This window comes from Melanerpes formicivorus, unplaced genomic scaffold, assembly GCF_026170545.1.
Source record: "Melanerpes formicivorus ecotype bairdi unplaced genomic scaffold, bMelFor1.0.p_v2 SCAF_9, whole genome shotgun sequence".
NCBI classification, from domain to species: Eukaryota; Metazoa; Chordata; class Aves; order Piciformes; family Picidae; genus Melanerpes; species Melanerpes formicivorus.
In genome coordinates, this window is record NW_027142361.1 from 695049 (window position 1) to 722555 (window position 27507).

Sequence of the window (27507 nt, forward strand, 5' to 3'; positions counted from 1 at the left end):
CCAAAAGACATCAGAGCCAGAGTTAGGTAAGCAGAGGACAGCACATTTATCTACTTGCTTCCAAAAAGGCACAGGTCACTTGTCATGTGAGCATGTAAGTGGACCTGCAGATGACCAATGCCTGAGAGCAAGTCAGGTTGCAGGTAGGAAGACAGCTCTGGGTTTGTTTTTTTTAGAAGCCCCATTTTCAAACACAGGCATCAAAATTTGACTTAGTGAATTTGAAACATCTCCTTTCAAGAACAGATGCTCTTTAACATCTTTATTGATGATCTGGATGAGGGCATTGAGTCCATCATCAGTAAATTTGCTGATGACACCAAGCTGGGGGCAGGAGTTGATCTGCTAGAGGGTAGAAAGGCTCTGCAGAGGGACCTCGACAGGCTGGACAGATGGGCAGAATCCAACGGCATGAGATTTAACACATCCAAGTGCCGGGTTCTGCACATTGGCCACAACAACCCCATGCAGTGCTACAGGCTGGGGTCAGAGTGGCTGGAGAGCAGCCAGGTAGAGAGGGACCTGGGGGTACTGGTCAATGGTAGGCTTAACATGAGCCTGCAGTGTGCCCAGGCAGCCAAGAGGGCCAATGGCATCCTGGCCTGCATCAAGAACAGTGTGGCCAGCACTTGAACCCTTCTAGAACCACCCTTCTGGACCATGGGGCAGCTGCCAGAAAAAAAAAATCCTTTCTGTGCTGTAAGTGCCATAATGTTAAGGTAATTATACTGTGTTTTCAATGTTTAACACTGACTTGCATGTGAAATATAGCTCAATCTTACTCAACCAACCAGGACAAGTGCTTCGTGCATCATGCATAAGTTCTTCCACAAAGCTCTTGATAAAGATTATAGAGAATGAAGATACACTGTCATCTTAGTGTTGACAGTTTTGATAACACTGAATGATTAAATAACTTGATAGTAGAACCACTCCAAGGATTTTCTCCAGGGAACTCTTCCCCGAGCCTCTCTTTTTAGGCAGGCCAAAGAGATTTGAGCCCTCAGCAATGAAAACTGTGTTGCTACACCAAACAGCAGAAGAAATGCTGATACAGTTTAATGCACCTCTCCAGATCAGGAAACATCTGGAAGATTAATTAAATAGAATCTGGGTACATTTCCCTTCTTAGGGCCCAGTACCTTAGCTTCTTCTAAGGGCCAGTAAGAATTTATGAGGACTTTGAGAATAAAGCAATGTCTTTACATTTCTAGGTTTTGCCTGTTATAGAAATATTTGTGGTCCAAATAATCACTGGGAAAACAGAGTTCAGAAAATACACATTTCCCCGGGCCTAAAGAGAAGAGTAGATGGAGGAGGCAACATAAGTCTTATTTCCTCATGTTTCTGCCCTTCTTAAATTATTGAATCATTTTTGCTATGATAATAAAGGTCAGAGAGACTGTCTCCTCATGATGCAATTCCCCCTGACCAAAGAAAGGAATTTTAAATTATGCCAGTGACCAATATCCAGATCACAACAAATCATTGTGGCATAGGGCAGAGAGCTCCTTGTTATAATGAGGTCCTCGTCTATTGGCTTTGCATCTTCAGAGACAGAACACTACAGAACCTCTGTTCAGGTTCTGTAGTGTTCATCCCTCCACTGCAGAAGTAAACTCAGGTCTCAAGCTTTCTAGAAACCTGGAAAAGCTGCTTTGTGCATAAGCCTTTGAAACTTCTCTACATTTCATTCTCTTCAAGCCTAAGTGCCCAAGGCCAGAACTCAGCTGTCAGTACTGCTCCAGCATGATACTAATGCTCTGAAAAGTCACACTTCAATGCACCACTTTAGTGTTTATCTAGATTTCATACAGATTAATTAGCTTTTAGGCTGAAAGGTGTGAAAGCATTGCAAAGCACATCAACAGAGGTAACTGTGGGAAAATGTGTTTTGCAGAGAGCTGGCTACAGGACATCCATGGGAAAGAAAAGCCTAGTGCTCATTGAGTGTTGTGAAGAGCTGTGACCGTTTGAGGCTGTCCCTTTAAGAAAGGGGACATTGTGGCTGAATGTTTATAAATGAAAGACAGATCTAAACTAATTTCATTGGTAGATTGGTGGAAAGCACCTTTGAACTGGGAGTACAGCAGAGACTCCTGGGCAGTCTTGCACTTTCTCCTTCCTGCAGCTCACAGCTTCTGGGCTTTCGGCCAGACTGACCTTGAGCAAAGGTAAGGCCTCTACTAACACATATAACTGCTTCTAATTAACAAATTATTCCTTTTTCTCTCTTTCTAACCCTCTTTGGGGAAAAAGGGGAGAGAAGGGGATAGAGGGGGAAACCCTCCCTCCATATGGGGGAAGGGAATCTCATTTCTGTGTTACTTTGCTGTATATTTCTGTATATATTGTAAATACTGTAAATTCTGTATATAAACCTGCATTCCCTAAACTGCTTTGTAAATATAGCACATTCCTTTGCTAATCCGGCTGCATTTTTTTCCCTTTCAATTTTCTCCCCTTTACTTACGGGGGGGGGGGCAAGAAGGCTTTGCGGCCTTCCCCTTCAACCCTCGATAAGAGCTCTAGGGAAAATGCCTTGTCTAGTGAATGGAAATTATGAAATACACAGAGAAAGGTGGCAGGAGGACAAGAGGCTCCTCAGAAAGGTCAGCATCTTAAAAAGAATATTGCTTCCCAAATGGCTCTCAGCAGCTTTCTCCCCTCTTGCAAGCAGATAGGTTCCTTCTTCCAGGGGCAAGCAGCAGCTTGCTCCTCTTCCCTTCTGCCCAAGCAGCTTGTTTTCCCAATTTTGCAGGCTTCAGCAAGCAGCATCCCTTCTTCTGCAGCCTCAATAGCTCCTTACATGTTAAAGGACAGGGCCTGGAGAAGTGGTAAAGAGCTTTGTCTACTGCTTAGATACCCACTTGCAGTTCTGTAGGAGGACAGCTATGTAAGATTTTCCAGACCTGTTCAGCCCTCTCCCTAAGCAAGTGCCATTTTTAGGTGTGTCACCAGGGACAAGACGACACAACTCTGTAAACAGAGTTCACAAAATATAAGCTGCTGAAGGATTCTGACAGCACTACCCACAGTAAGCCCACTGTTTAGGGCTTAAGCTACAAAGACGATGTTCGTGACTTCGTAGTTTCATATTTAAAGCAGAGATTTTGAAGTCTTGCAATTTGAGGGGAAAACAAACAAACAAAAAACCCCAAACAAGCAAACAAAAAACCCACTCAACCTTTTGCACTGTCTTGTCCTGAATAGTTTCTTCTTCTAAGACAACTGGATTCTGAAACTAGATTTCTAGGCCTTAAAATATTTTGGTAATTTCCTAATTGATACTTAATTTCTGATAAATTATCACAGCATTATCATGTACATAATTCTACAATCCTGGCAATTACAAGCTCTACTTCTAGTACTATTTTTGTCTAGGGCCACATTGGTGAGGAAGTTGAGGAAGGTTAAATGCACAGGACCATTAGACCTCAGATTCCAGGATGCTCCATCTTGAAGAACACAACTTCTCATCATCTTTATGGTTCTAGGCCATGAGAGACTTTGCTTTTGCATGTCCATCTGCTCAAACAGTCTTCTGTGATTAGTACATTCCTTTGTATATTTGGAAATGTCGTGGGGTTGGAAGGGTAAGGCCAAGAAGCCTCCTCCCTCCCCCCTGTAAAGTAAAGGGAAAGAAAATTGAAGGGAAAGGAAAAAAAACCTCACAGCTGAATTAGCAAAGCAGTGGAGCTGTATATTTACAAAGCAATGTAGGATATGCAGGGGAAATATATACAAATTTATAATATTTACAATATATACAAAGATATACAATAAAGTAGCACAGAAATGAGAGTCCCCCCCCCTCTGCTGAGGGGGGTTTTCCCACCTCCGCTCTCCCCTCTTTCCCCCTTTCCCCAGAGTGGGATAGAAAGAGAAAGAAAAGAGAAAAAAAAAAAAAGGTTAGAAGCACTTGCGTTAATTGGAAAGCAGTTAATACAGGCCTGGTAGCTTATCAGTTTTCAAGGCCGAAGCCTTGGCAGAAAGCCCAGGAGCTGCAAGCGGCTGCCCGAAGGAGAGGTGGAAGCAAGACTGCAGAAAAGTGCTGGAAAGCCCAGTATACCTTCCTGCACTCCCAGTTCAGAAGGTGCTTCCTCCCACTTCACCAATGAAATTAGCTTAGATTCTTCTTTCGTTTACCAACATCCGTCCACCATATTCCCTTTCTTAAGGGGACAGCATCAACCAGTGACAGGGTTTCATGTTTTTTTGTTTGATTGGTTTTGGTTTAGATCCCAAATCTCCACAGATTATATTTATTTTCAGAAAAGCCTGCAATTCTCTCTCTAAAATGTATGCTGTCACAGAGGCCCCTTTTTTGCTACAGATTAAGGTTAAAGTTTTAGAAACAACGAATGTAACCAAATGAAATTATTGTATCACAGAATTAAATGTAGCGCAGCCCTGTGAAGAAGTTGAGAGACAGAAGATCCAGCAATTGTGTAAGGATGCAACTCACAAGTGCACAAAACAATTTTAAAAGCACAATAAATGTACTAGAAACTCTTAAGAGAGTGGAAAGCAATACATCTCTGTACATAGCACATCCCTTCTATTAAGCAGGAGGAAGAATATTTATTCCTGTTCTCCTGCCAAGTAGCACAGCTGTGGAGAGTGATCCCACCACCTACCTACCCAAAGAGTTTCAGCGCTGAACAGCAGCACCAAACCCACTGAAAAACAGAGGGAAACGACACTAATGCTGAGCTCAACCCATACAACAGATCAAAGCTGATTAATCATGAGCAGACATCACTGACTTTTTCCACTCAACTGACTGGGCCGAGCAGAAGGTAATGCGTTGGGGGCTGGAGGGAAGAATTGCTCATGTGGAGATTTCTGACAAATAAAGCAAAACAAAACAACACAACCATCCACAGCAATGCTCAGCTTTCCAAGAAAAAAGAAAAAGACCATTTCTCCTATAGATGGTGAACCAGGGAACAAGGTACTCCTTGAAGCTACTCCTCCTTCCCTTGTCACAAGCAGGCACTACAGATCTGGAGAGAACTAGACTTGTTCCTCCAGTGCAAATAACAAGTTACAACTACAGGGAAAAGATCTTGAATAAATTATCTTGTGAATACTGCCTTTGGCAACTCTGTGGGAGGAATAAAACCTATGCTGAGTGTTGGGGATAGCTGCAAGCGGAACAGCAGGCTGTCTAGCCAAGACCTTCAATCACCCAATCAAAGACCTCTCCTGTCAGTAAGGGCAGAGAGGGAAAAAACAAATAGAACCAGGCAATCCACATTGGTTATTTTGGGGTTTTGTTGTTTGGTTTGTGTTTGGTTTCTTGAGTTTTGTCTGTGTGTGGTTTTTCTGTTATTGAGGGGCTTTTTTTGTTTGCTGTCTTTTATGCTTTGTTCTTTGTTTTTATTGTGTGATGTTGTGTTTGGGGCTTTTGCCCCCCAAACCAGTATATTTAGAAATGTCTTTTTACTTATTAACCCAGAATTTTCACCACCCTAAACCCTGGCAAAGATATTTTTTGAGCCTTCAGATGGCAAGGTTGAGATTTTCAGGGTGAAGGGATCTCTTCTCCCTCTGCTATGGCTACCAGAAATCCTCAGAGATCTCCAGGTACCAGGCAGCCAGTGGCACCATGCTCAGAGCTTCAACGTCCTCCTTGCTGACGGGGACGCCAGTTGCATCTTGCTTCAGCAGCAGCTGAAATACTGATCACTGGAACAGCAACAACTGACATCAGCATGCATAAGGCAGTTCACTGAGCTCTCTAAATCCACCCAGAAGGATCACACCAAACCCTAAACTCCTTGCTGGCTTTGGCCCAGGACTTAATCTAGTATTTGAACACCTACATGGCTCCTGAGAAGAGCTTAGCTCCTGCAACTTCACATGCCTTCTGAGCAGCGTCACCCAAGAACACTTTACCTCAAAAGTATTTTCTCTTCCTACCACAGACACTGTTTAAATGGCAGAGCAGTGGAAGAGCAGTCAAGCTCAGCTTTCATGGGCTCAACTGCTAACAGGATGGCAAACATTCCTGAATGCTGTAAAACACACACTGGCAGGAAGTGGAAAGTGGTTTCTATTCTTCTTGAACTGCCCATTTCATGCATAGTGTGGTGGTTTGGAGAGAAGGGCCTAGCCTTCTCTCCCCCACAAAGAGGAAGAAAAAAACCACAGCTAGCCAGCCAGAGAAGCAAAAGGAAAAAAACTGCTATATTTTACAAGCAATTTGGAGAATGCAGGATATGTACACAATTTACAGTATTTACAACATATATAAGGAAACATACAGCAAAGTAAAAAAAACCAACAATAATACAGGAACAAAATTCCCTCCAGAGGAGGAGGGTTCCCCCCCTGTACCCCCTTCTCTCCCCTTTTTCCCCAAAGAGGGTTAGAAAGAGAGAAATAAGGCAGAAGATTCATAAAGCAGACTGTTAGTAGGCCTTATCGGTTCAGGGTCACTCTGCAGGGAGCCCAGAAGCAGACAAGCTGGAAAGGGAGAAGGAAAGGAGCGAACTGAGGAAAGCTCCAACTGAACTCAAAACTTAAAGTTGCATTCTACCAATCTACCAATGTGTGCTGGGTTGAGGCAGCCCCCTTCCCCACCCCTGGCAACAATAAAGACTCAGACAAATGGATTGCAAAAATGATGGAAAGTTTAAATAGAAAGCGGTGAACTTTTACAGAAAGCCAAAAGCGCAGTTACAAAGAAAGATCCCAAAACAGACCCAGAGAGATCCCATCCCCACCTGAGGGTACACCCAAGACCCCCAGGGCTCCTTCTTCCCCCTCCCACTGCTAGGCTAGTCTCAGCTGGCCAGATCTGAGACTGCCCATCCCCCCGTGGCCTTGGGCCTAGCCAGGCCCAAAGCCAGGAGACATCTCCCCCAGTTACCAGCTGACGGAGGAGGAAGAAAAGAGATAGTGCTAGACTCCGCACTGGATCTTATAGTGGTGCAAAGGATTGTGGTATGAAATACTACATAATTTCCTGTGTCCACCCCTCTGGGCTGGACCTCTGGACACAGGAAGTAAACATTGCAGGGGGGCACCCAGCTCAAACTGTAACACAATGAAATCAGTTTAGAATATCTGACTGTTTTTGTTAATATTCCAAAACATTCAGCCAGAGTATCCCAGCACTGTCTCTTTTCTTAAAGGCACAGCCTCAAACGGTCACAGTCCACCCCTTCTAAACAATTTCATTGGCTGTTCATACTGTCCATCCAATCCAAAACAATATTTACAGTTCGTAAGTAAACTTCATAGTCCATTCTGGTTATACTCAGATGTAGATGATTCAAAAGTCCACGAAAATCAGAAAATGAGAAAAATGGAAAACAGTTTATCTCTTCGCCGACAAAGTGAAGAAAAGGGAAATAGGGATTCTCAGGGTCTCTTAGTTGACTCAGGGCTCTCAGGGATCTCAGGGTTCGTGCACCGTAGATTCCTCGTTGATTCTTCCTTTCGATGTGATGTAGTTGCACAACAGTTTGAAATTAAACTCTTTCAGCTAAAGTTAAGTTACTTTGTGGAATACACTGAATTTCACCATTCTCTTGCATTACCCAATAAGTGTGACCCAGACCTTCAGCTGAAACCACCCCTCGGACAGGCTTAACCTCTCCTGAGGGTGAAAATACCCAAACAGTTTTACCTAACAGATTCTTTTCTCTAACAACAGGAACTCTATCACCTTCTACTTTCTGTAGCAGATCTGAATGTGCAGGTCCAGCTCGGTTCACTGAACCTCTACTATTTACCAGCCAGGTTGCTTGTGCTAAATGTTTTTCCCAGTTTTTCAAAGATCCACCCCCCATGGCTTTAAGAGTAGTCTTCAACAAACCGTTGTAGCGTTCAATCTTCCCAGAAGCTGGTGCATAGTAGGGAATATGGAATATCCACTCAATGCCGTGCTCTTTTGCCCAGTTCCTTACAAGGTTGTTCTTGAAATGAGTTCCGTTGTCTGACTCAATCCTCTCTAGAGTTCTGTGTCTCCACAGGATCTGTCTCTCCAGACCGAGAATGGTGTTGCTTGCAGTTGCATGTGGAACTGGATAAGTTTCCAACCATCCAGTGTTTGCCTCTACCATAGTAAGCACGTATTGCTTACCAGAACGAGAACGTGGTAGAGTGATGTAGTCAATCTGCCAAGCTTCACCATACTTGTACTTGGACCATCTGTCACCATACCACAAGGGCTTAAGTCGTTTTGCCTGCTTAATAGCAGCACAAATGTCACAGTCATGGATGACTTGTGTGATAGCATCCATGGAAATGTCTATGGATCTGTCACGAGCCCATTGGTATGTTGCATCTCTGCCTTGATGTCCTGACGAATCATGAGCCCACCGAGCTAAGAATATTTCACCTCAGTGTTTCCAGTCGAGATCAAGATTAGAGTCCATGTCTACTTGAGAAACTCTTGCAGCTAGATCTGCCTGATGGTTGTGTTGCTGTTCCTCAGTAGCTTTGCTCTTAGGAATGTGAGCATCGATGTGTCTCACCTTCACTGGAATTCTCTGGACTCGATCAGCAATGTCCTGCCACAGGTCAGCTGCCCAAATAGGTTTTCCTTTCCTCTGCCAACCATTCTTCTTCCAGTTCTTTAGCCAACCCCATAGAGCATTGGCTACCATCCATGAGTCGGTGTAGAGATAAAGCTTTGGCCATCTCTCACGTTCAGCTACGTCGAGAGCTAGATGGACAGCTTTTACCTCTGCGAACTGACTGGATTCTCCTTCTCCATCCTTTCCTTCTGCAACTCGGCGTGTTGGACTCCACACTGCAGACTTCCACCTTCGCTTGTTTCCAACAAGACGACAGGAACCGTCTGTGAACAAAGCATATTTCTTTTCATCATCAGAAAGGTATCACAGTATAACTAAGGTTAGAAGAGACCTCAAGGATGGAGTCCAACCTGTCACCACAGACCTCATGACTAAACCATGGCACCAAGTGCCACCTCCAATCTCCTCTTGAACGCCTCCAGAGACGGTGACTCCACCACCTCCCTGGGCAGCCCATTCCAATGACGAACGACTCGCTCGGTGAAGAACTTTCTCCTCACCTCGAGTCTAAACCTCCTCTGGCGCAGCTTGAGACTGTGTCCCCTTGTTCTGGTGCTGGTTGCCTGGGAGAAGAGACCAACCCCTTCCTGGCTACAACCACCTTTCAGGTAGTTGTAGAATAGAATAAACCAGGTTGGAAGAGACCTTCAAGATCATCGCGTCCAACCTATCACCAAACACCACCTAATCAACTAACCCATGTAACCAAGCACCCTGTCAAGTCTCCTCCTGAACACCTCCAGTGATGGCGACTCCACCACCTCCCCGGGCAGTCCATTCCAATGGGCAATCACTCTCTCTGTGTAAAACCTCCTCCTGACCTCCAGCCTGAACCTCCCCTGGCGCAGCCTGAGACTGTGTCCTCTTGTTCTGGTGCTGGCTGCCTGGGAGAAGAGACCAACCTCTGCCTGTTTACAACCCCCCTTCAGGTGGTTGTAGAGAGTAATGAGGTCACCCCTGAGTCTCCTCCTCTCCAGGCTAAGCAGCCCCAGCTCCCTCAGTCTCTCCTCATAAGGCTTGTGTTCAAGGCCTCTCACCAGCCTTGTTGCCCTTCTCTGGACACGTTCAAGTGTCTCGATGTCCTTCTTAAACTGAGGGGCCCAGAACTTGACACAGTACTCAAGGTGCGGCCTAACCAATGCAGAGTACAGGAGCACAATGACTTCCCTGCTCCTGCTGGCCACATTATTCATAATGCAGGCCAGGATGCCATTGGCCTTCTTGGCCACCTGAGCACACTGCTGGCTCATGTTCAGGTGGCTGTCGATCAGTCCCCCCAGGTCCCTCTCTGTCTGGGAGCTCTCCAGCCACCGTGACCCCATCCTGTAGCTCTGCATGGGATTGCCATAGCCAAAGTGCAGCACCCGGCACTTGGACTTGTTAAATGTCATCCCATTGGATTCTGCCCATCTGTCCAGTCGGTCGAGGTTCCTCTGCAGAGCCTTTCTACCCTCTAACTGACTAACATCTGCTCCTAATTTGGTGTCATCTGCAAACTTGCTGATGACTTACTCAACCCCCTCATCCAGATCATCAATGAAGATGTTGAAGAGGACGGGGCCCAGTACTGATCCCTGGGGGACTCCACTGGTGACTGGCCGCCAGCTGGATGTGGCACCTTTCACCACCACTCTCTGGGCTCAGCCCTCCAGCCAGTTCCTTATGGGAGGCAATGGAGATGGGAATCAATACCCAGCACAGAGTGTTGTGCTCCAAGCCACGAGCTGACAGCTTAGACAGCAGTTTGCTGTGGGGGACGGTGTCAAAGGCCTGGCACTGAGGTCAGGCTGACTGGCCTGTAGTTTCCAGGTTCCTCCATCCGACCCTTCTTGTGGATGGGGACCACATTGGCCGGTTTCCAGTCACCTGGGACCTCTCCAGTGAGCCAGGACTGGAGGAAAATGATGGAGAGTGGCTTGGCCAGCAGCTTTGCCAGCTCTCTCAGCACCCTAGGCGGGATCCCATCCTGTCCCATGGTCTTTTGAGTGTCCAAGTGGCTCAGCAGGTCCCAAACTAATTCCTCATGGATTTCCGGGGCATTACACTGCTCCCCGACCCCATCGCCCAGCTCCGGAGGCCATTCGTCCTGAACTCCTGCCTTGCTGTTAAAAATTGAGGCAAAGAAGGCGTTCAGGACCTCAGCCTATTCCTCGTATTCAGTCACCGTATTCCCCTCCAAGTCCAATAAGGAGTGGAGGTTCTTCTCGCCCTTCTTCTTATTGTTAATATATTTATAAAAATGCTTTTTATCATCTTTGACAGAGGTGGCCCTGTGTCGGCATGGCCTAAACATTGGCCAATTCACAACGCTCATACAATAGTCAGTGGCATTGGTGGTGACTCTCGAACAAAACAAAGCACTCAATTTGTGTGTGTTGAAGATGTTAAGGAAAAAAGGCAGGCTTGGGTAAAGCCCTACATTATGTGTACACCACTATGGATTATAGGACGCGATGTTATGTCCCAGTGGGGTCTTATGTTACAAACTCAAAGTTTTTAATGGCGGCTGCTGAGGGCCAGGGGTTACCCGCTTTAAAACTTCAATGGATCTCAAATGATCCAGTTTGGGTACCTCAGTGGCCGCTTTCAGAGGAAACGTTACAACCCCTGGAAGAACTAGTTAAAGAACAGTTAAGACTTGGCCATATTAAACCCTCTGTGAGTGAATGGAACACACCTATTTTTGTAATTAAGAAAAAATCAGGGAAATGGAGACTTCTGCATGACTTAAGGGCAGTTAATGCTTTGATGAAACCAATGGGGGCTTTACAACCAGGCTTACCCTCTCCTGTAGCATTACCCAAGGAATGGAAACTGTTGATAATAGATTTGAAGGACTGTTTCTTTTCTATACCTTTACACCCATTGGATACGGAACGCTTTGCGTTTAGTGTGCCGCGCAAAAATACTTCTCAACCCACACTCAGGTATGAGTGGACGGTACTGCCTCAGGGCATGCGTAATTCACCAACAATTTGTCAATGGTATGTAGATCTAGCTCTTTCACAATGGAAACAACAGTATTCAAATGTTATTTTATATCATTATATGGATGACATCTTGCTAGCCAGTGAAGATGAGATTGATTCACAGATGGAAACTTCTTTGATTGACACCCTTCGATGCTATGGTCTTTCCATAGCACCCGAAAAAATACAGAGGACTAGCCCTTGGCTCTATCTTGGAATGTCAGTAACAGAGACAAGGGTTCGTCCAGGAAAACTTAAATTATACAAAGACATCAAAATTGTTAATGATGTGCAGAAATTGGTAGGAGACATACAATGGATTCGCACATGGTGTGGTATTACTAATGAAGATTTAGCCCCTTTGTTTGAATTGCTTAGGGATTCTGTTCACCCCTCTGAACCTCGTAGCTTGTCTCGAGATGCTCAAATGGCCCTAGAAATTATTGAATACAAGATTGCTTGTCAACAGGTTTTCCGGTATGATCCTGAATACCCTATACAGATTGTTATTTATGGCCCAGAAAAGAATCGATCAGCAGTTATTGTACAGCTTTTGCCAACATGCTTGGCTATTCTAGAATGGGTTTTTCCCTCTTTTCAAACGACTTCATCTGTTGTATCACTACCAGACTACATTGGACTCTTGTTGTTAAAAGCTAAAGAAAGAGTTCGCTTGGTGTTTGGAATTGAACCATCTCTTTTTGTTCTGCCATGGAAAACTGTGAGTTTGGTTCATGAATGGTCTGAGGCATCAGTTTCTTTTGCACTGGCAACTTTTGGTGTTGAACTGTCTGTACATTATCCCTCACATCCTCTTTTTAAAACAACCTCAATAATATCAAGAGGTCCAGTTATTGCACAAAAACCATTGGTGGATGCTCCAACTGTATTTACCGATGCTAATGGGAAAACAGGAAAGTATGGATTTGTGTGGAAAGATAGTGATAAATGGAACCAACAGATTTGGTCTGAACCTGGCTGCTCTGTACAAATTCTAGAATTGCAAGCAGTTGTACAGGCTTTGACTGTCTTTAGTACTTTGCCTTTGAATTTGATTTCTGATTCTCAATATGTAATCAGCGTTTTATGTCGAGTTGATTGTGCTGTTATAGGCAAAATAGGTACTCCTCGCATTGCAAGCCTAACAGTACAACTTAAGGGTCTTTTGGAAGAACGTACTTGCAAACTTTGGTGCACCCACATACGCAGTCACACTAACCTTCCGGGGATATTTACTGAGGGCAATGCTGTCATTGATCGACTTGTCTCTGGAGCTTTGTCTTTACAAAATTTTGACGCTGCCCATCGGTCTCGTGAATTTTTTCACCAATCGTCGCGAGGACTGCAGAAGGAGTTTAACCTTACCAAGGGACAGGCACAGGACATTGTTGCTGCCTGCCCTGATTGCGCACGTCTTCCTTCTTTGCAAAACCATGGAGTTAACCCTCGTGGGCTTGAGCCTCGTTCTATCTGGCAGACAGACATTACTGAATATCCATCTTTTGGCCGTTTGAAATATATTCATGTGTCGGTAGACACCCATAGTCATGCTGTGTGGGCAACCGCCCTTACATCTACCGCTTTTCGAGCTGTAAAGCAACATTGGTTGCAAGCTTTTGCAGTATTGGGAGTCCCTCACACTGTGAAAACGGACAATGGCCCTGGTTACGTTTGTAAGCAAAGTGAGCAATTTCTGACTCAGTGGAACATTCACCATATCACAGTATCACAGTATCACAGTATCACTTAGGTTGGAAAGGACCTCGAGGATCATCGAGTCCAACCTGACACCGCAGACCCCATGACTAGACCATGGCACCAAGTGCCACGTCCAATCTCCCCTTGAACGCCTCCAGGGTCGATGACTCAACCACCTCCCTGGGCAACCCATTCCAATGCCGAATGACTCGCTCGGTGAAGAACTTCCTCCTCACCTCGAGTCTGAACCTCCCCTGGCGCAGCTTGAGACTGTGTCCCCTTGTTCTGGTGCTGGTTGCCTGGGAGAAGAGGCCAACTCCCTCCTGGCTACAACCACCCTTCAGGTAGTTGTAGAGGGCAATAAGGTCACCCCTGAGCCTCCTCTTCTCCAGGCTAAACAATCCCAGCTCCCTCAGCCTCTCCTCATAGGGCTTGTGTTCAAGGCCTCTCACCAGCCTTGTTGCCCTTCTCTGGACACGCTCAAGTGTCTCAATGTCCTTCTTAAACTGAGGAGCCCAGAACTGGACACAGTACTCAAGGTGCGGCCTAACCAGAGCAGAGTACAGGGGCACTATGACCTCCCTGCTCCTGCTGGCCACACTATTCCTAATGCAGGCCAGAATGCTATTGGCCCTCCTGGCCACCTGAGCACACTGCTGGCTCATATTCAGGTGGCTGTCGATCAGCACACCCAGGTCCCTCTCTGTCTGGGAGCTCTCCAGCCACTCCGACCCCAGCCTATACCTCTGCATGGGATTGCCATAGCCAAAGTGCAGCACTCGGCACTTGGACTTGTTGAAAGCCATCCCATTGGACTCTGCCCATCTTTCCAGTCGGTCGAGGTCCCTCTGCAGAGCCTTTCTACCCTCTAATTGACTAACATCTGCCCCTAACTTTGTGTCATCTGCAAACTTGCTGATGACTGACTCTACCCCTTCATCCAGATCATCAATGAATATGTTGAAGAGGACAGGGCCCAGCACTGATCCCTGGGGGACACCACTGGTGACTGGCCTCCAGCTGGATGCGGCACCGTTCACGACCACTCTCTGGGCCCGGCCCTCCAGCCAGTTCCTAACCCAGCACAGAGTGTAGTGGTCCAATCCACAGGCTGACAGCTTAGTCAGCAGTTTGCTGTGGGGGACGGTGTCAAAGGCCTTGCTGAAGTCTAGGTAGACCACATCCACAGGCCTCCCCACATCCACCAGGCGGGTCACCTGATCATAGAAAGAGATCAGGTTGGAGAGGCAGGATCTGCCCTTCCTGAATCCATGTTGGCTGGACCTGAGCCCTTGGCCATCCTTCAGGTGCGCAGTTATTGCTGCCAGGATAATCTGCTCCATCACTTTCCCTGGCACTGAGGTCAGGCTGACTGGCCTGTAGTTTCCAGGTTCCTCCATCCGACCCTTCTTGTGGATGGGGACCACGTTGGCCAGTTTCCAGTCATCTGGGACCTCACCAGTGAGCCAGGACTGGAGGAAAATGATGGAGAGTGGCCTAGCTAGCACATCCGCCAGCTCTCTCAGCACCCTAGGATGGATCCCATCTGGTCCCATGGACTTGTGGATATCCAAGTGGCTCAGCAGGTCCCGAACTAACTCCTCATGGATTTCCAGGGTATTACTCTGCTCCCCGACCCCAACGCCCAGCTCCGGAGACCACTCGTCCTGAACTCCTGCTGCCTTGCTGTTAAACATTGAGGTAAAGAAGGTGTTCAGGACCTCAGCTTTATCCTCATCCTCAGTAACTGTGTTCCCCTCCAGGTCCACTAGGGAGTTCAGGTTCTTCCTGCCCTTCTTCTTATTGTTAATATATTTATAAAAATGCTTTTTATTATCTTTGACTGAGGTGGCCAGCTTCAGTTCCAGCTGGGCCTTAGCCTCCCTAATTTTATTCCTACATAATCTAACAGCTTCCTTGAACATACCTCGAGAAGCCTTCCCCTCCTTCCAAAGGTGATACAGCCTCCTCTTCCCCCTTAAATCCTCCAGGAGCTGCTTGCTCATCCAGGCTGGTCGCCTTCCCCGCCGGCTTGCCTTCCGGCACATGGGAACCGCCAATTCCTGTGCCTTCAAGAGCTCCTGTTTGAAGTAGGTCCAACCCTCCTGAACCCCTTGGTTCATGAGGGCTGGTACCCAGGGGACTTTGCAGACAAGTTTTTTAAATAGGCTGAAGTTCGCCCTTCGGAAGTCCAAGGTGGAGGTTCTGTTGGTGCTCCTCCCAATCTCCCTGCATAATGAAAACTTCACTATCTCGTGGTCACTGCACCCTAGGCAGCCTCCCACGATCACATCTCCCACCAGCCCTTCCCTATTGCAGAACAGCAGGTCAAGCAGAGCCTGTCCCCTGGTAGGCTCGCTTAACAGCTGTGTCAGGAAGCAGTCCTCCATTCGCTCCAGGAATCTTCTGGACTGCCTCCTCCCTGCTGAATTAAGTTCCCAGCAGATATCTGGGAGGTTGAAGTCACCAACAAGGACAAGATCAGATGATCTTGAGACAGCCTCCAGTTGCTTGTAGAACAACTCATCAGCCGCCTCATCCTGGTTGGGTGGTCTGTAACAGATTCCAATCAGGATGTCAGACTTGTTAGGTTGTCCTCTGATTTTGACCCACAGGCTCTCAACTACCTCATCTTCCACCACAAGTTGTGTGGCAGAGATTGACTCTCTAATATACAGAGCCACCCCTCCTCCTCTTCTCCCTCGCCTGTCCCTCCTAAAGAGCCTGTAACCCCCCATTGTAGCACTCCAATCGTGGGTGCTGTCCCACCAAGTTTCTGAGATGGCGACTACATCATAGTCGCCCTGATGGATTAGGACCTCCAACTCCTCTTGCTTGTTGCCCAGGCTGCGTGCATTGGTGTACATGCATCGCAGCTGGGTTCCTGACTTCTCAACTGACCCTACCTTGCGCCCTACTCTTACCTCTGCAGAGGGACCGATTGCCTCACCCACCCCCTTCAGACCTAGTTTAAAGCCCTCCTAATGAGCCCTGCCAACTCCAGTGCCAGGACTCTTTTACCCCTTCTAGATAGATGCACCCCATCAGGACCCAGCAGGTCAGGTGCAGTGAAAGTTGCCCCGTGGTCATAGAACCCAAAGTTCTGCCGCTGGCACCATCCCCTGAGCCAATTGTTGATGGTGTGGGTTCTCCCATTCCTCTCAGTGTACACCCCTGACACTGAAGGAATTGAGCAGAACACCACTTGAGCTCCTGCCCCATCAATCAATTGTCCAAGGGCCCTGAATTCCTTCTTAATTGTCCTAGTGCCCTTCCTGTCAATCTCATCACTCCCAGCCTGTATTACCATCAGAGGGTAATAGTCAGTGGGCTGGATTAATTCAGGGAATCTCTTCGCAATGTCCCTAACCCCTGCCCCTGGTAGGGAGCAGACCTCCCTGTGGGATGGGTCGGGACGACATATGGGTCCCTCAGTACCCCCCAGGAGAGAGTCCCCAACAACTATAACCCTTCTCCCTTTCTTTGTGGAGCTAGTCGTTATAGCCGGTGGGGACCGCTTGGGCTTAGGCTTCCCCCCAGAGCCGGCCGTTACAGCTGGTGGGGTCCGCTTGGCCTTAGGCTCCCCTCTGGATGGCTGCTCTTCAGCCTCAGCCCTCTCATCCTTACTGCCCTCAGCCTGCAGGGCCTCATACTTATTATGCAAGGGCAGAGGAGGAGGAGGAGAGGGTCGGGGTGGATTTCTCTTGCCACCCCTGGCAGGGACCCGTATCCATCCCTCTCTGCCTCCAGAAACCCTTCCCTCAGCAGGGGAGATCTGCAGAGCCTTCTCCTGCAAGTCTAACTCCCTTTCACTTTCCCTTATGGTCCTTAGCCTAGCTACCTCCTCCTTCAGCTCGGCCACTTCATCCTTCAGCTCTGCCACCATGCTGAGGAGAAAATTCACCTGCTCACACCGGACACAGGTGTCCTCTCCCTCCCCCTCTATTCCAAGTGCCAGGCTGAAGCACTCTCTGCAGCTGACAGCCTGGACTCCAGCATGTTGGTGAAACAGCTCTGTCTGGGCAGACGCTGCTTTTTTACCCTTCGTCCGAGTGACGACCATGATGCAATGTTTAAGGTTCGGGTTTTCTGTTTGGGATTATTTTTTTTTTTTTTTTTTTTTTTTTTTTTGTCACCCGGCTGCTAGCCTAGCTACTGAGCCAAAATGGCGCCGCGCGCACAGCCCGGGCGGCTTTTAAAACTGCCGCGGCTGACGTCAGGCTCCCGTGACCCGTGCAGGCTCTCGTGAGCACGATCCTGCCGGCTCCTCCCCCTACTAGCAGTCCTCCCGACCCGCGAAGCCCCGAAAGGAAAGCAAAAGCAAAAGAAAAACCCCGAGAAACTCACAGCTTAAGCAGAGCGGTTCCGGACGAGCGGTCCCGATCAGCTACTGAGCCAAAATGGATCACTGGAGTTCCTTATAATAGCACTGGCCAGGGCATAGTGGAACGTCGTCATCAGGACATTAAACGTTTACTTAGTGCTCTGAAAAAAGAGGGGGAGTTGGTTCTTTCGCCTCATGATTTATTAAGCAAGGCATGTTATGTATTGAATTGGAAGAATCCTGTGGCCATAAGTGATCGACAAACAGAAATCCCTATAAAGCTACATTTTGCAAATGAAAATTTTGTGATTCATGCTCCAGTTCAAGTTTGGAATCCAAAAATGGGGACATGGGAACAGTCTTATGATTTATTAACTTGGGGTCGTGGGTATGCTTGTGTTTCAACAGGTGACGAGAAGCCTCGTTGGGTCCCAGCAAAGTGGGTTTGCCCGTCATTAACAACGTCAACACGAGATGGGTTGGACAACAAGAGTAACCCTGACAAAAATGATTAAAATGGGTTTTTGGTTTTGGCAAATACAAATGGGGCTTGGTATATATACATTTGACACCAATGTATGGATTACTTTAGCCAACGCATCAGGCTTACAATCAATTTGTTTGGCTACTGCCACTGTACAGAACCCTTTTTCTACTTGTTTGGTAGGAGTACCCTTAGATCGATGGCCAATTCCGGCAACTTTTCCTCAAGAGCCCGTAAAAGACACGGGTTGTGTTGACAACTGGGATGGATGGGCACCGCACTTGCCCCAAACAGCTTTGAATCCACAAGAAATAGATCTTTTGGGATCTGTACAAGCAGATTATTGTTTAATGTTTAATTATACTGGAAAAAATCAGACTAAGGCCTGGGATGTTTCACCAATCCACGCTGTTTTTCGTAATAGCTCCCTGTGGTGTAATTATACTTCGAAAAATGTGTCAAAATCTGCTAACATACCTTTGCAGTTACCGCCTGGTGTGTTTCTGGTGTGTGGGGATAGAGCTTGGCCTGCTGTCCCTGCCTACATAAAAGGAGGACCATGTACACTTGCTAGGCTTACAATGCTTACACCCAATGATACCACCTTGTTGCAGTGGCGAAAGCAATATCGTAACCATTGGCAATATAAACGTGCTCTTCATGCCTTTGAGCAAAGCTGTGATGATAACCTTGACTTTTGGAGTAAAGGAGAAGTGTTTGCTGCATCTATTTTTGTGCCAGGGATTGCTTCTAGCAAAGCATTAAGTACCTTAAGGAAGTTAGGATGCTGGCGTGCTAAACAGAATAATGCTACTAGCTTGGCTTTGTCAGGTTTGTTATTAGATGTTGATAGTGTTAGACATGATACTTTACAGAACCGTGCTGCAATTGATTTTTTGCTGTTAGCTCAAGGACATGGTTGTGAAGACTTTGAGGGAATGTGTTGCATGAATTTGTCTGATCATTCTGAATCTGTCCATGCTAGTATACAAATGCTTAAAGATGGAGTTAATAAATTAAAGGTAGATGACAGGTTTGATTGGTTAGACCAACTCTTTTCTGGATGGGGTCTAACTGGTTGGTTTCGCAGTCTTGTAAAAATTTTGTGTTATGCAGGTGTGTTTTTAATTATTTTGTTTTTAATTATTCCTTGTTTTTTGCAATGTTTGATGTACCGCTTGCAGAGCATTTCTTCCTCCTTATTTGAAAAAAGAGGGGGAGATGTTGGGGCCAGCCCTTGGGCAATAGAACATGTTTATACCAAAATATGAATACACCCTGTTTTGACCTGAAACTGAACTGAGATAACAAGGAAGTGAGATAAGGAACTTGGACACAGAGAGGTACAAAACAGGATGATGTTAACCACAGAACTGGAGCTTAAAGAAAGAACACACAAGTAGCTGTGAGCCAATAGAAGAAAAGCCTTGATGCATGCTTGTCGCGTGGACAAAGCGAGCCATCCAATCCTATAATGCATGAACAGTGCCTGATTGCATGTAAGGAAGAAGAAAACTGTATAAAAATAGTCACTGTGTGTGCAATAAACGGAGTCTTCTGATAGTATATCGTGTCGGTATATTTGCTCCCCTCTACCTGGCCGCAGCAAACCTGGCTGGTAAATAGTAGAGGTTCAGTGAACCGAGCTGGACCTGCACATTCAGATCTGCTACAGAAAGTAGAAGGTGATAGAGTTCCTGTTGTTAGAGAAAAGAACCTCTTAGGTAAAACTGTTTGGGTATTTTGTCCCTCAGGAGAGGCTAAACCTGTCCGTGGGGTGGTTTCAGCTGAAGGTCCGGGTCACACTTATTGGGTAATGCAAGAGAATGGTGAAATTCAGTGTATTCCACAAAGAAATTTAACTTTAGCAGAAAGAGTTTAATTTCAAACTGTTATACAGCTACATCACGTCCAAAGGAAGAATCAACGAGGATTCTACGGTGCACGAACCCTGAGAACCCTGAGAATCCCTGTTTCCCTTTTCTTCGCTTTGTCAGCAAGGAAACAAAATGTTTTCCATTTTTCTCATTTTCTGATTTTCTTGGACTTTTGAATCATCTACATCTGAGTATAGCTGGAATAGACTATGAACTTTACTCATGAACTGTAAATATCGTTTTGGATTGGATGGACAGTATGAACAGCCAATGAAATTGTTTAGAAGAGGTGGACTGTGACCGTTTGAGGCTGTCCCCTTAAGAAAGGGAATATGGTGGTCGGATGTTTGTAAACAAAAGACGGATCTAAACTAATTTCATTGGTAGATTGGGGGGAAGCACCTTTTGAACTGGGAGTACAGCAGTTTTCTGGTCAGTCTTTTTTCCCCTCCTTCGGTGGCTTGCAGCTTGCAGCTTTCTGGGCTCTCGGCCAGGCTTGATCTTGAAACTGATAAACTGCAAGGCCTGTATTAACTGCTTTCCAATTAACAACTGCTTTTTCTTTTCCTCTCTTTCTAACCGTCTCTGGGGAAAGGGGGAGAGAAGGGGGAGCAGGGGTGGGAAACCCCCCCTCAGTAGAGGAGGGAACTCTCATTTCTGTGTTACTTTGTTGTATATCTCTGTATATATTGTAAATACTGTAAATTCTGTATATGTTTCCCTGCGTTCCCTAAACTGCTTTGTACATATACAGCACCCACTCCTTTGCTAATCCGGCTGTGATTTTTTTTTTCCCTTTCAACTTTCTTTCCCTTCACTTTACGGTGGGAGGAGAAGGCCCGGCCTTTCCCTTCCAACCCTCAACCATCCCCCATAGCAAACTCCTGGCCAAGCTGTCAGCCCATGGCTTGGATGGGAGCACACTGCATTGGGTTAGGAACTGGCTGGAGGGCCGAGCCCAGAGAGTGGTGGTGAATGGTGCCACATCCAGCTGGCGGCCAGTCTCTAGTGGTGTGCCCCTAGGATCAGTGCTGGGCCCTGTGCCCTTTGACATCTTTATTGATGATCTGGAATAGGGCATTGAGTCCATCATCAGTAAATTTGCTGATGACACCAAGCTGGGGGCAGGAGTTGATCTGCTGGAGGGTAGAAAGGCTCTGCAGAGGGACCTTGTCGAGGGTTGGAAGGGTAAGGCCCAAAAGCCTCCTCCCTCCCCCCTGTAAAGTAAAGGGAAAGAAAATTGAAGGGAAAGGGAAAAAAAACCTCACAGCTGAATTAGCAAAGCAGTGGAGCTGTATATTTACAAAGCAATGTAGGATATGCAGGGGAATATATACAAATATACAATATTTACAATATATACAAAGATATACAATAAAGTAACACAGAAATGAGAGTTACCCCCCCCCGCTGAGGGGGTTCCCCACCTCCGCTCTGCCCCTCTCTCCCCCTTTTCCCCAGAGTGGGTTAGAAAGAGAGAGAAAGAGGAAAAAAAGTTAGAAGCAGTTTGTGTTAATTGGAAAGGAGTTAATACAGGCCTTTATCAGTTTTCAAGGCCAAAGCCTTGGCCGAAAGCCCAGGAGCTGCAAGCTGCTGCCCGAAGGAGAAGCGGAAGAAAGACTAAAGATAAAGTGCCGGAATGCCCAGTATACCCTCCTGCACTCCCAGTTCAGAAGGTGATTCCTCCCACTTTACCAATTAAATTAGTTTAGATTGTTCTTTTCATTTATCAACTTCCGTCCACCATATTCCCTTTCTTAAGGGGACAGCCCCAACCGGTGACAGACCTCGACAGGCTGGACAGATGGGCAGAGTCCAACGGCATGAGATTTAACACATCCACGCGCCGGGTTCTGCACATTGGCCACAACAACCCCATGCAGTGCTACAGGCTGGGGTCAGAGTGGCTGGAGAGCAGCCAGGTAGAGAGGGACCTGGGGGTACTGGTCAATGGTAGGCTGAACATGAGCCTGCAGTGTGCCCAGGCAGCCAAGAGGGCCAATGGCATCCTGGCCTGCATCAAGAACAGTGTGGCCATCAGGAGCAAGGAGGTCATTCAGCCCCTGTACACTGCAGTGGTGTTGTGGGTTTGAGAGGAAGGCCCAGCCTTCTCCCCCCCACAAAGAGAAAAAGAAATAAAAACCACAGCTAGCCACAGCCGGAGAAGCAAAAAGGGAAAATGCTGTTTTTACAAGCAATTTTTAGGGAATGCAGGATATATATACACAATTTACAGTATTTACAATATATACACAGATATATACAGCAAAGTAAAAAAAAATAACACAGGAACGAAATTCCCCCCCGTTTTCTGGAGGAGGGTTCCCCCCCTGTACCCCCTTCTCTCCCCTTTTTCCCCAAAGAGGGTTAGAAAGAGAGAAAAATAGTAATTGTTAAATAGAAGCAGTTATAAATTAAAGCAAAGTGTTAGTAGGCCACGCTTATCTGTCCAAGGTCAGTCTGGCAGAGAGCCAGAGAGCGGACGGGCTGCAAAAAGGGAGGAGTGAAGAGTGAACTGAGGAAAACCTCAGCGGCACTCAAAACTTAAAGATGCATTCTACCAATCTACCACTGAAATTCATTTAGACCTGTCTTTTGTTTACAAAACATTCAGCCACAGTGCCCCAGCACAGTCCCTTTCTTAAAGGGACAGCCTCAAATGGTCACAGTCCACCCCTTCTAAACAATTTCATTGGCTGTTCATACTGTCCATCCAATCCATGACAATATTTATAGTTCGTAAGTAAAGTTCATAGACCATTCCAGCTATACTCAGATGTAGATAATTCAAAAGTCCAAGAAAATCAGGAAATGAGAAAAATGGAAAACAGTTTATCTCTACACCGACACATGGATGGTAGCCAATGCTCTGTGGGGTTGGCTAAAGAACTGGAAGAAGAGTGGTTGGCAGGGGAAAGGAAAACCTATTTGGGCAGCCAACCTGTGGCAGGACATTGCTGATCGAGTTGAGAGAATTCCAGTGAAAGTGAGACACATTGATGCTCACATTCCTAAGAGCAAAGCTACTGAGGAACAGCAAGACAACCATCAGGCAGATTTAGCTGCAAGAGTTTCTCAAGTAGACATGGACTCTAATCTTGATCTCGACTGTGTAATGGGTTGGGGCAGACCCCCTCCCCACCACGCGCAGAAATAACGACTCAGACAAACAGATTGCAAAAGTGATGAAAAGTTTAAATAGAACGGTGAGTGCGTGCAGAGAACTAGAAATACAGTGACAAGAGAAAAGAACCCAAAACAGACCCAGAGAAATCCCATCCCTACCTGAGGGTACACCCGAGACCCCCAGGGCTCCTTCTTCCCCCTCCCATTGCTAGGCTAGTCTCAGCTGGCCAGATCTGAGACTGCCCATCCCCCTGTGGCCTTGGGCCTAGCAAGGCCCAAAGCCAGGAGATCTCTCCCCCACGTTACCGACTGACGGAGGAGGAAGAAAAGAGGAAGTGCCAGACCCCGCCGCGAAACTTATAGTGGTGCAAGGGATCATGGTAGGAAATAACCTAATTTCCTGTGTCCACCCACTGGGCTGGACTTCTGGACACAGGAAACACCCCTGTAGCAGAGGGCACCCAGCCCAAACTACGACAGACTGGAAACACCGAGGTGAGATATTCTTAGCTCGGTGGGCTCATGATTCGTCAGGACATCAAGGCAGAGATGCAACATACCAATGGGCTCGTGACAGATCCATAGACATTTCCATGGATGCTATCACACAAGTCATCCATGACTGTGACATTTGTGCTGCTATTAAGCAGGCAAAACGACTTAAGCCCTTGTGGTATGGTGACAGATGGTCCAAGTACAAGTATGGTGAAGCTTGGCAGATTGATTACATCACTCTACCACATTCTCGTTCTGGTAAGCAATATGTGCTTACTATGGTAGAGGCAAACACTGGATGGTTGGAAACTTATCCAGTTCCACATGCAACTGCACGCAACACCATTCTTGGTCTGGAGAGACAGAACCTGTGGAGACACAGAACTCCAGAGAGGATTGAGTCAGACAATGGAACTCATTTCAAGAACAACCTTGTAAGGAACTGGGCAAAAGAGCACGGCATTGAGTGGATATTCCACATTCCCTACTATGCACCAGCTTCAGGGAAGATTGAACGCTACAGCGGTTTGTTGAAGACCACTCTTAAAGCCATGGGGGGTGGATCTTTGAAAAACTGGGAAAAACATTTAGCACAAGCAACCTGGCTGGTAAATAGTAGAGGTTCAGTGAACCGAGCTGGACCTGCACATTCAGATCTGCTACAGAAAGTAGAAGGTGATAGAGTTCCTGTTGTTAGAGAAAAGAATCTCTTAGGTAAAACTGTTTGGGTATTTTGTCCCTCAGGAGAGGCTAAACCTGTCCGAGGGGTGGTTTCAGCTGAAGGTCCGGGTCACACTTATTGGGTAATGCAAGAGAATGGTGAAATTCAGTGTATTCCACAAAGTAACTTAACTTTAGCTGAAAGAGTTTAATTTCAAACTGTTGTACAGCTACATCACATCCAAAGGAAGAATCAACGAGGAATCTAAGGTGCACGAACCCTGAGAGCCCTGAGTCAACTAAGAGACCCTGAGAATCCCTGTTTCCCTTTTCTTCGCTTCGTCGGCAAAGAGATAAACTGTTTTCCATTTTTCTCATTTCCTGATTTTCTTGGACTTTTAAATCATCTACATCTGAGTATAGCCGGAATGGACTATGAACTTTACTTACGAACTGTAAATATTGTTTTGGATTGGATGGACAGTATGAACAGCCAATGAAATTGTTTAGAAGGGGTGGACTGTGACCATTTGAGGATGTGCCTTTAAGAAAAGGACATTGCTAGGGCACTGTGGCTGAATGTTTTGTAATTAAAAGACTGGTCTAAACGAATTTCAGTGGTAGATTGGTAGAATGCATCTTTAAGTTTTGAGTGCTGCTGTGGTTTTCCTCAGTTCACTCTTCCCCCCTCCCTTTTTGCAGCTCGTCCGCTTCTAGGTTCTCTGCCAGACTGACCTTGGACAGATAAGCGTGGCCTACTAACACTTTGCTTTAATTTATAACTGCTTCTATTTAACAATTGCTCTTTTTCTCTCTTTCTAACCCTCTTTGGGGAAAAAGGGGAGAGAAGGGGGAACAGGGGGGGAATCCTCCCCTGCATTCCCTAAAAATTGCTTGTAAATATAGCATTTTCCCTTTTGCTTCTCCGGCTGTGGCTAGCTGTGGTTTTTATTTCTTTTTCTCTTTGTGGGGGGGAGAAGGCTGGGCCTTCCTCTCAAACTTGAGATGCAGGGTAGAGGGGACGGCTCCTGCTTTAGGTGTGAGCAGATTGACTGTCTGCTTAGCCTGGTGGCTGGACTGAAGGATAAGGTTGCTAGATTTAGAGATGAATGCAATTGCAGAAGGGTGACGAACCTGAGTAACCAGGCTCTACAGGCCCCCCCAGCAGAGGCCAGTTATCCAAAAAGAAGAGGGGAATGGATGCAGGTTCCTATCAAAAGATGCAAGGTTAAACCTCCTTGCCCCCCCTCACCCCCCCCACTGCCCGTGGAAAACAAGTACGGGGCATTGGAGGTTGAGGGTGAGGTGATTCTGATATCGGAGGGCACACCATCTGGGGTTTTCCCTGTGGCAAAACAGCCTAAGGTGAAACAGCCTTCCCCCGGCATCAGGACTTGCTCCCTTAAAAAAAAGAGGAGGGTAATTGTTATTGGCGATTCCCTCCTGAGGGGAACAGAGGGCCCCATATGTCGGCCAGACCCTACTCACAGGGAGGTTTGTTCCCTTCCAGGCGCCATGGTTGGAGATGTTACCAGAAGACTGCCTGGTATGGTGCAGCCCTCTGACTATTATCCCTTGATAGTTATGCAGTTAGGGAATGATGATGTTGCAACCAGAACTCCCAGGGCTATCAAAGATGACTTCAGGGCCCTGGGAGATCTGGTTGAGGGATCAGGGGCACAAATAATTTTTTCGTCTATACCCTTAGTTACAGGTGGGAATACCATAAGGAACAGGTCAGCAGCTGTAGTCAACAAGTGGCTTAGAGGCTGGTGCAGGCAAAAGAATTTTGGGTTTTTTGATCTTGAAAAACTTTCTGCTGCACCAGGCCAGCTGGCAACAGATGGAGCTCTGTCCCAGAGGAGGGGTAAGATCAGAGTGTACGAGAATGGCCTATCCCTCAAAGGGAAAAAGATTCTGGGGAGGGAATTGGCAGGTCTCATAGATAGGGCTTTAAACTAGTTTCAAAGGGGGAAGGGGTTGAAACCAGTCCCCCCAGGCTGGGGTCTGGGGGTGATAAGCCAGAGCCAGAGGTGAAACCAGCAGCCCGGATGAAGTGCATGTACACTAATGCACGAAGCATGGGCAACAAACAAGAGGAGCTGGAAGCCTTGCTGCAGCAGGAAAGTTATGATGTAGTTGCCATCACAGAGACGTGGTGGGACGACTCACATGACTGGAGTGCTGCAATTGATGGCTACAGGCTCTTCAGGAGAGACAGGCAAGGAAGAAGGGGTGGAGGGGTGGCCCTGTACGTCAGGGAGGCACTAGATGCCATTGAGACGGAGGTTAGGGACGATCGGGTTGAGTGCCTGTGGGTAAGAATTAGAGGGAAGGCCAACAGGGCTGACATCCTGGTTGGAGCCTGTTATAGACCACCCAACCAGGAGGAGGATGTTGATGAGTCATTCTATAGGCAGCTTAAGGCTGTCTCAAGATCGCCTGACCTTGTTCTTATGGGTGACTTCAACTTGCCTGATATCTGCTGGGATCTTAACATAGCAGAGAAGTGGCAATCTAGGAGGTTCTTAGAATGCATGGAGGACAGCTTCTTATCCCAGGTGCTGCGAGAGCCTACCAGGGGCAAGGCTATGCTTGACCTCCTCTTCACCGATAGGGAAGGGTTGGTGGGTGATGTGGTGGTCGGAGGGTGCTTAGGGGCCAGTGACCACGAGATAATTGAATTCTCAAGCTAAGAAGGGTAGCAAGAAGACCTCCACTCTGGATTTCCGGAGGGCGGACTTCAGGCTACTCAAGGAACTAATTCAGAGGGTTCCTTGGGATAAAGCCCTTAAAAACAAAGGGGTCCAGGAGAGCTGGTCCTACTTCAAGGAAGAACTGTTGAAGGCTCAGGGACAGGCTATGCCAATGTGCCGGAAGATGAGCCGCCGGGGCAGACGGCCAGCCTGGATGGTTCATGAACTTTTAATGGAACTAAGGGAAAAAAAGAGAGTGTATCACCTTTGGAAGAGAGGGGAGGCAACCTGTGAAAAATTTAAGGATGTTGCTAGGTCTTGCAGGAAGAAAATTAGGGAGGCAAAAGCGCATTTGGAGCTTAGTCTGACCTGTGCTGTGAAGGACAACAAAAAGTCCTTCTATAAATACATTAACAGTAAGAGGAAGGGCAGAGACAACCTCTACTCCTTGGTGGACACGGAGGGGAACGTTGTGATAAGGGATGAGGAAAAGGCAGAGATACTTAACACCTTCTTTGCCTCAAGTTTTACTAGCAGGACAGAATGTCTTCCAGACAGCTGGCCTGCAGAGCTGGCAGAAGGAGCCAGGGAGCAGCATAGTTTTCCACTGTTCCAAAATGGGG

At 46.9% G+C, this 27507-nt stretch overlaps 1 protein-coding gene across 1 annotated transcript in view; it reads right to left on the minus strand.

Moving 5' to 3' along the window:
• Positions 1–5565: 5565 nt before the first annotated feature.
• Positions 5566–27507, minus strand: part of LOC137443493 (elongin-A-like) — a 61529-nt gene continuing 39587 nt past the window's right edge. The window contains 1 exon segment of the mRNA XM_068143256.1: positions 5566–5687. Coding sequence (XP_067999357.1) covers positions 5566–5687 — 122 coding nt within the window.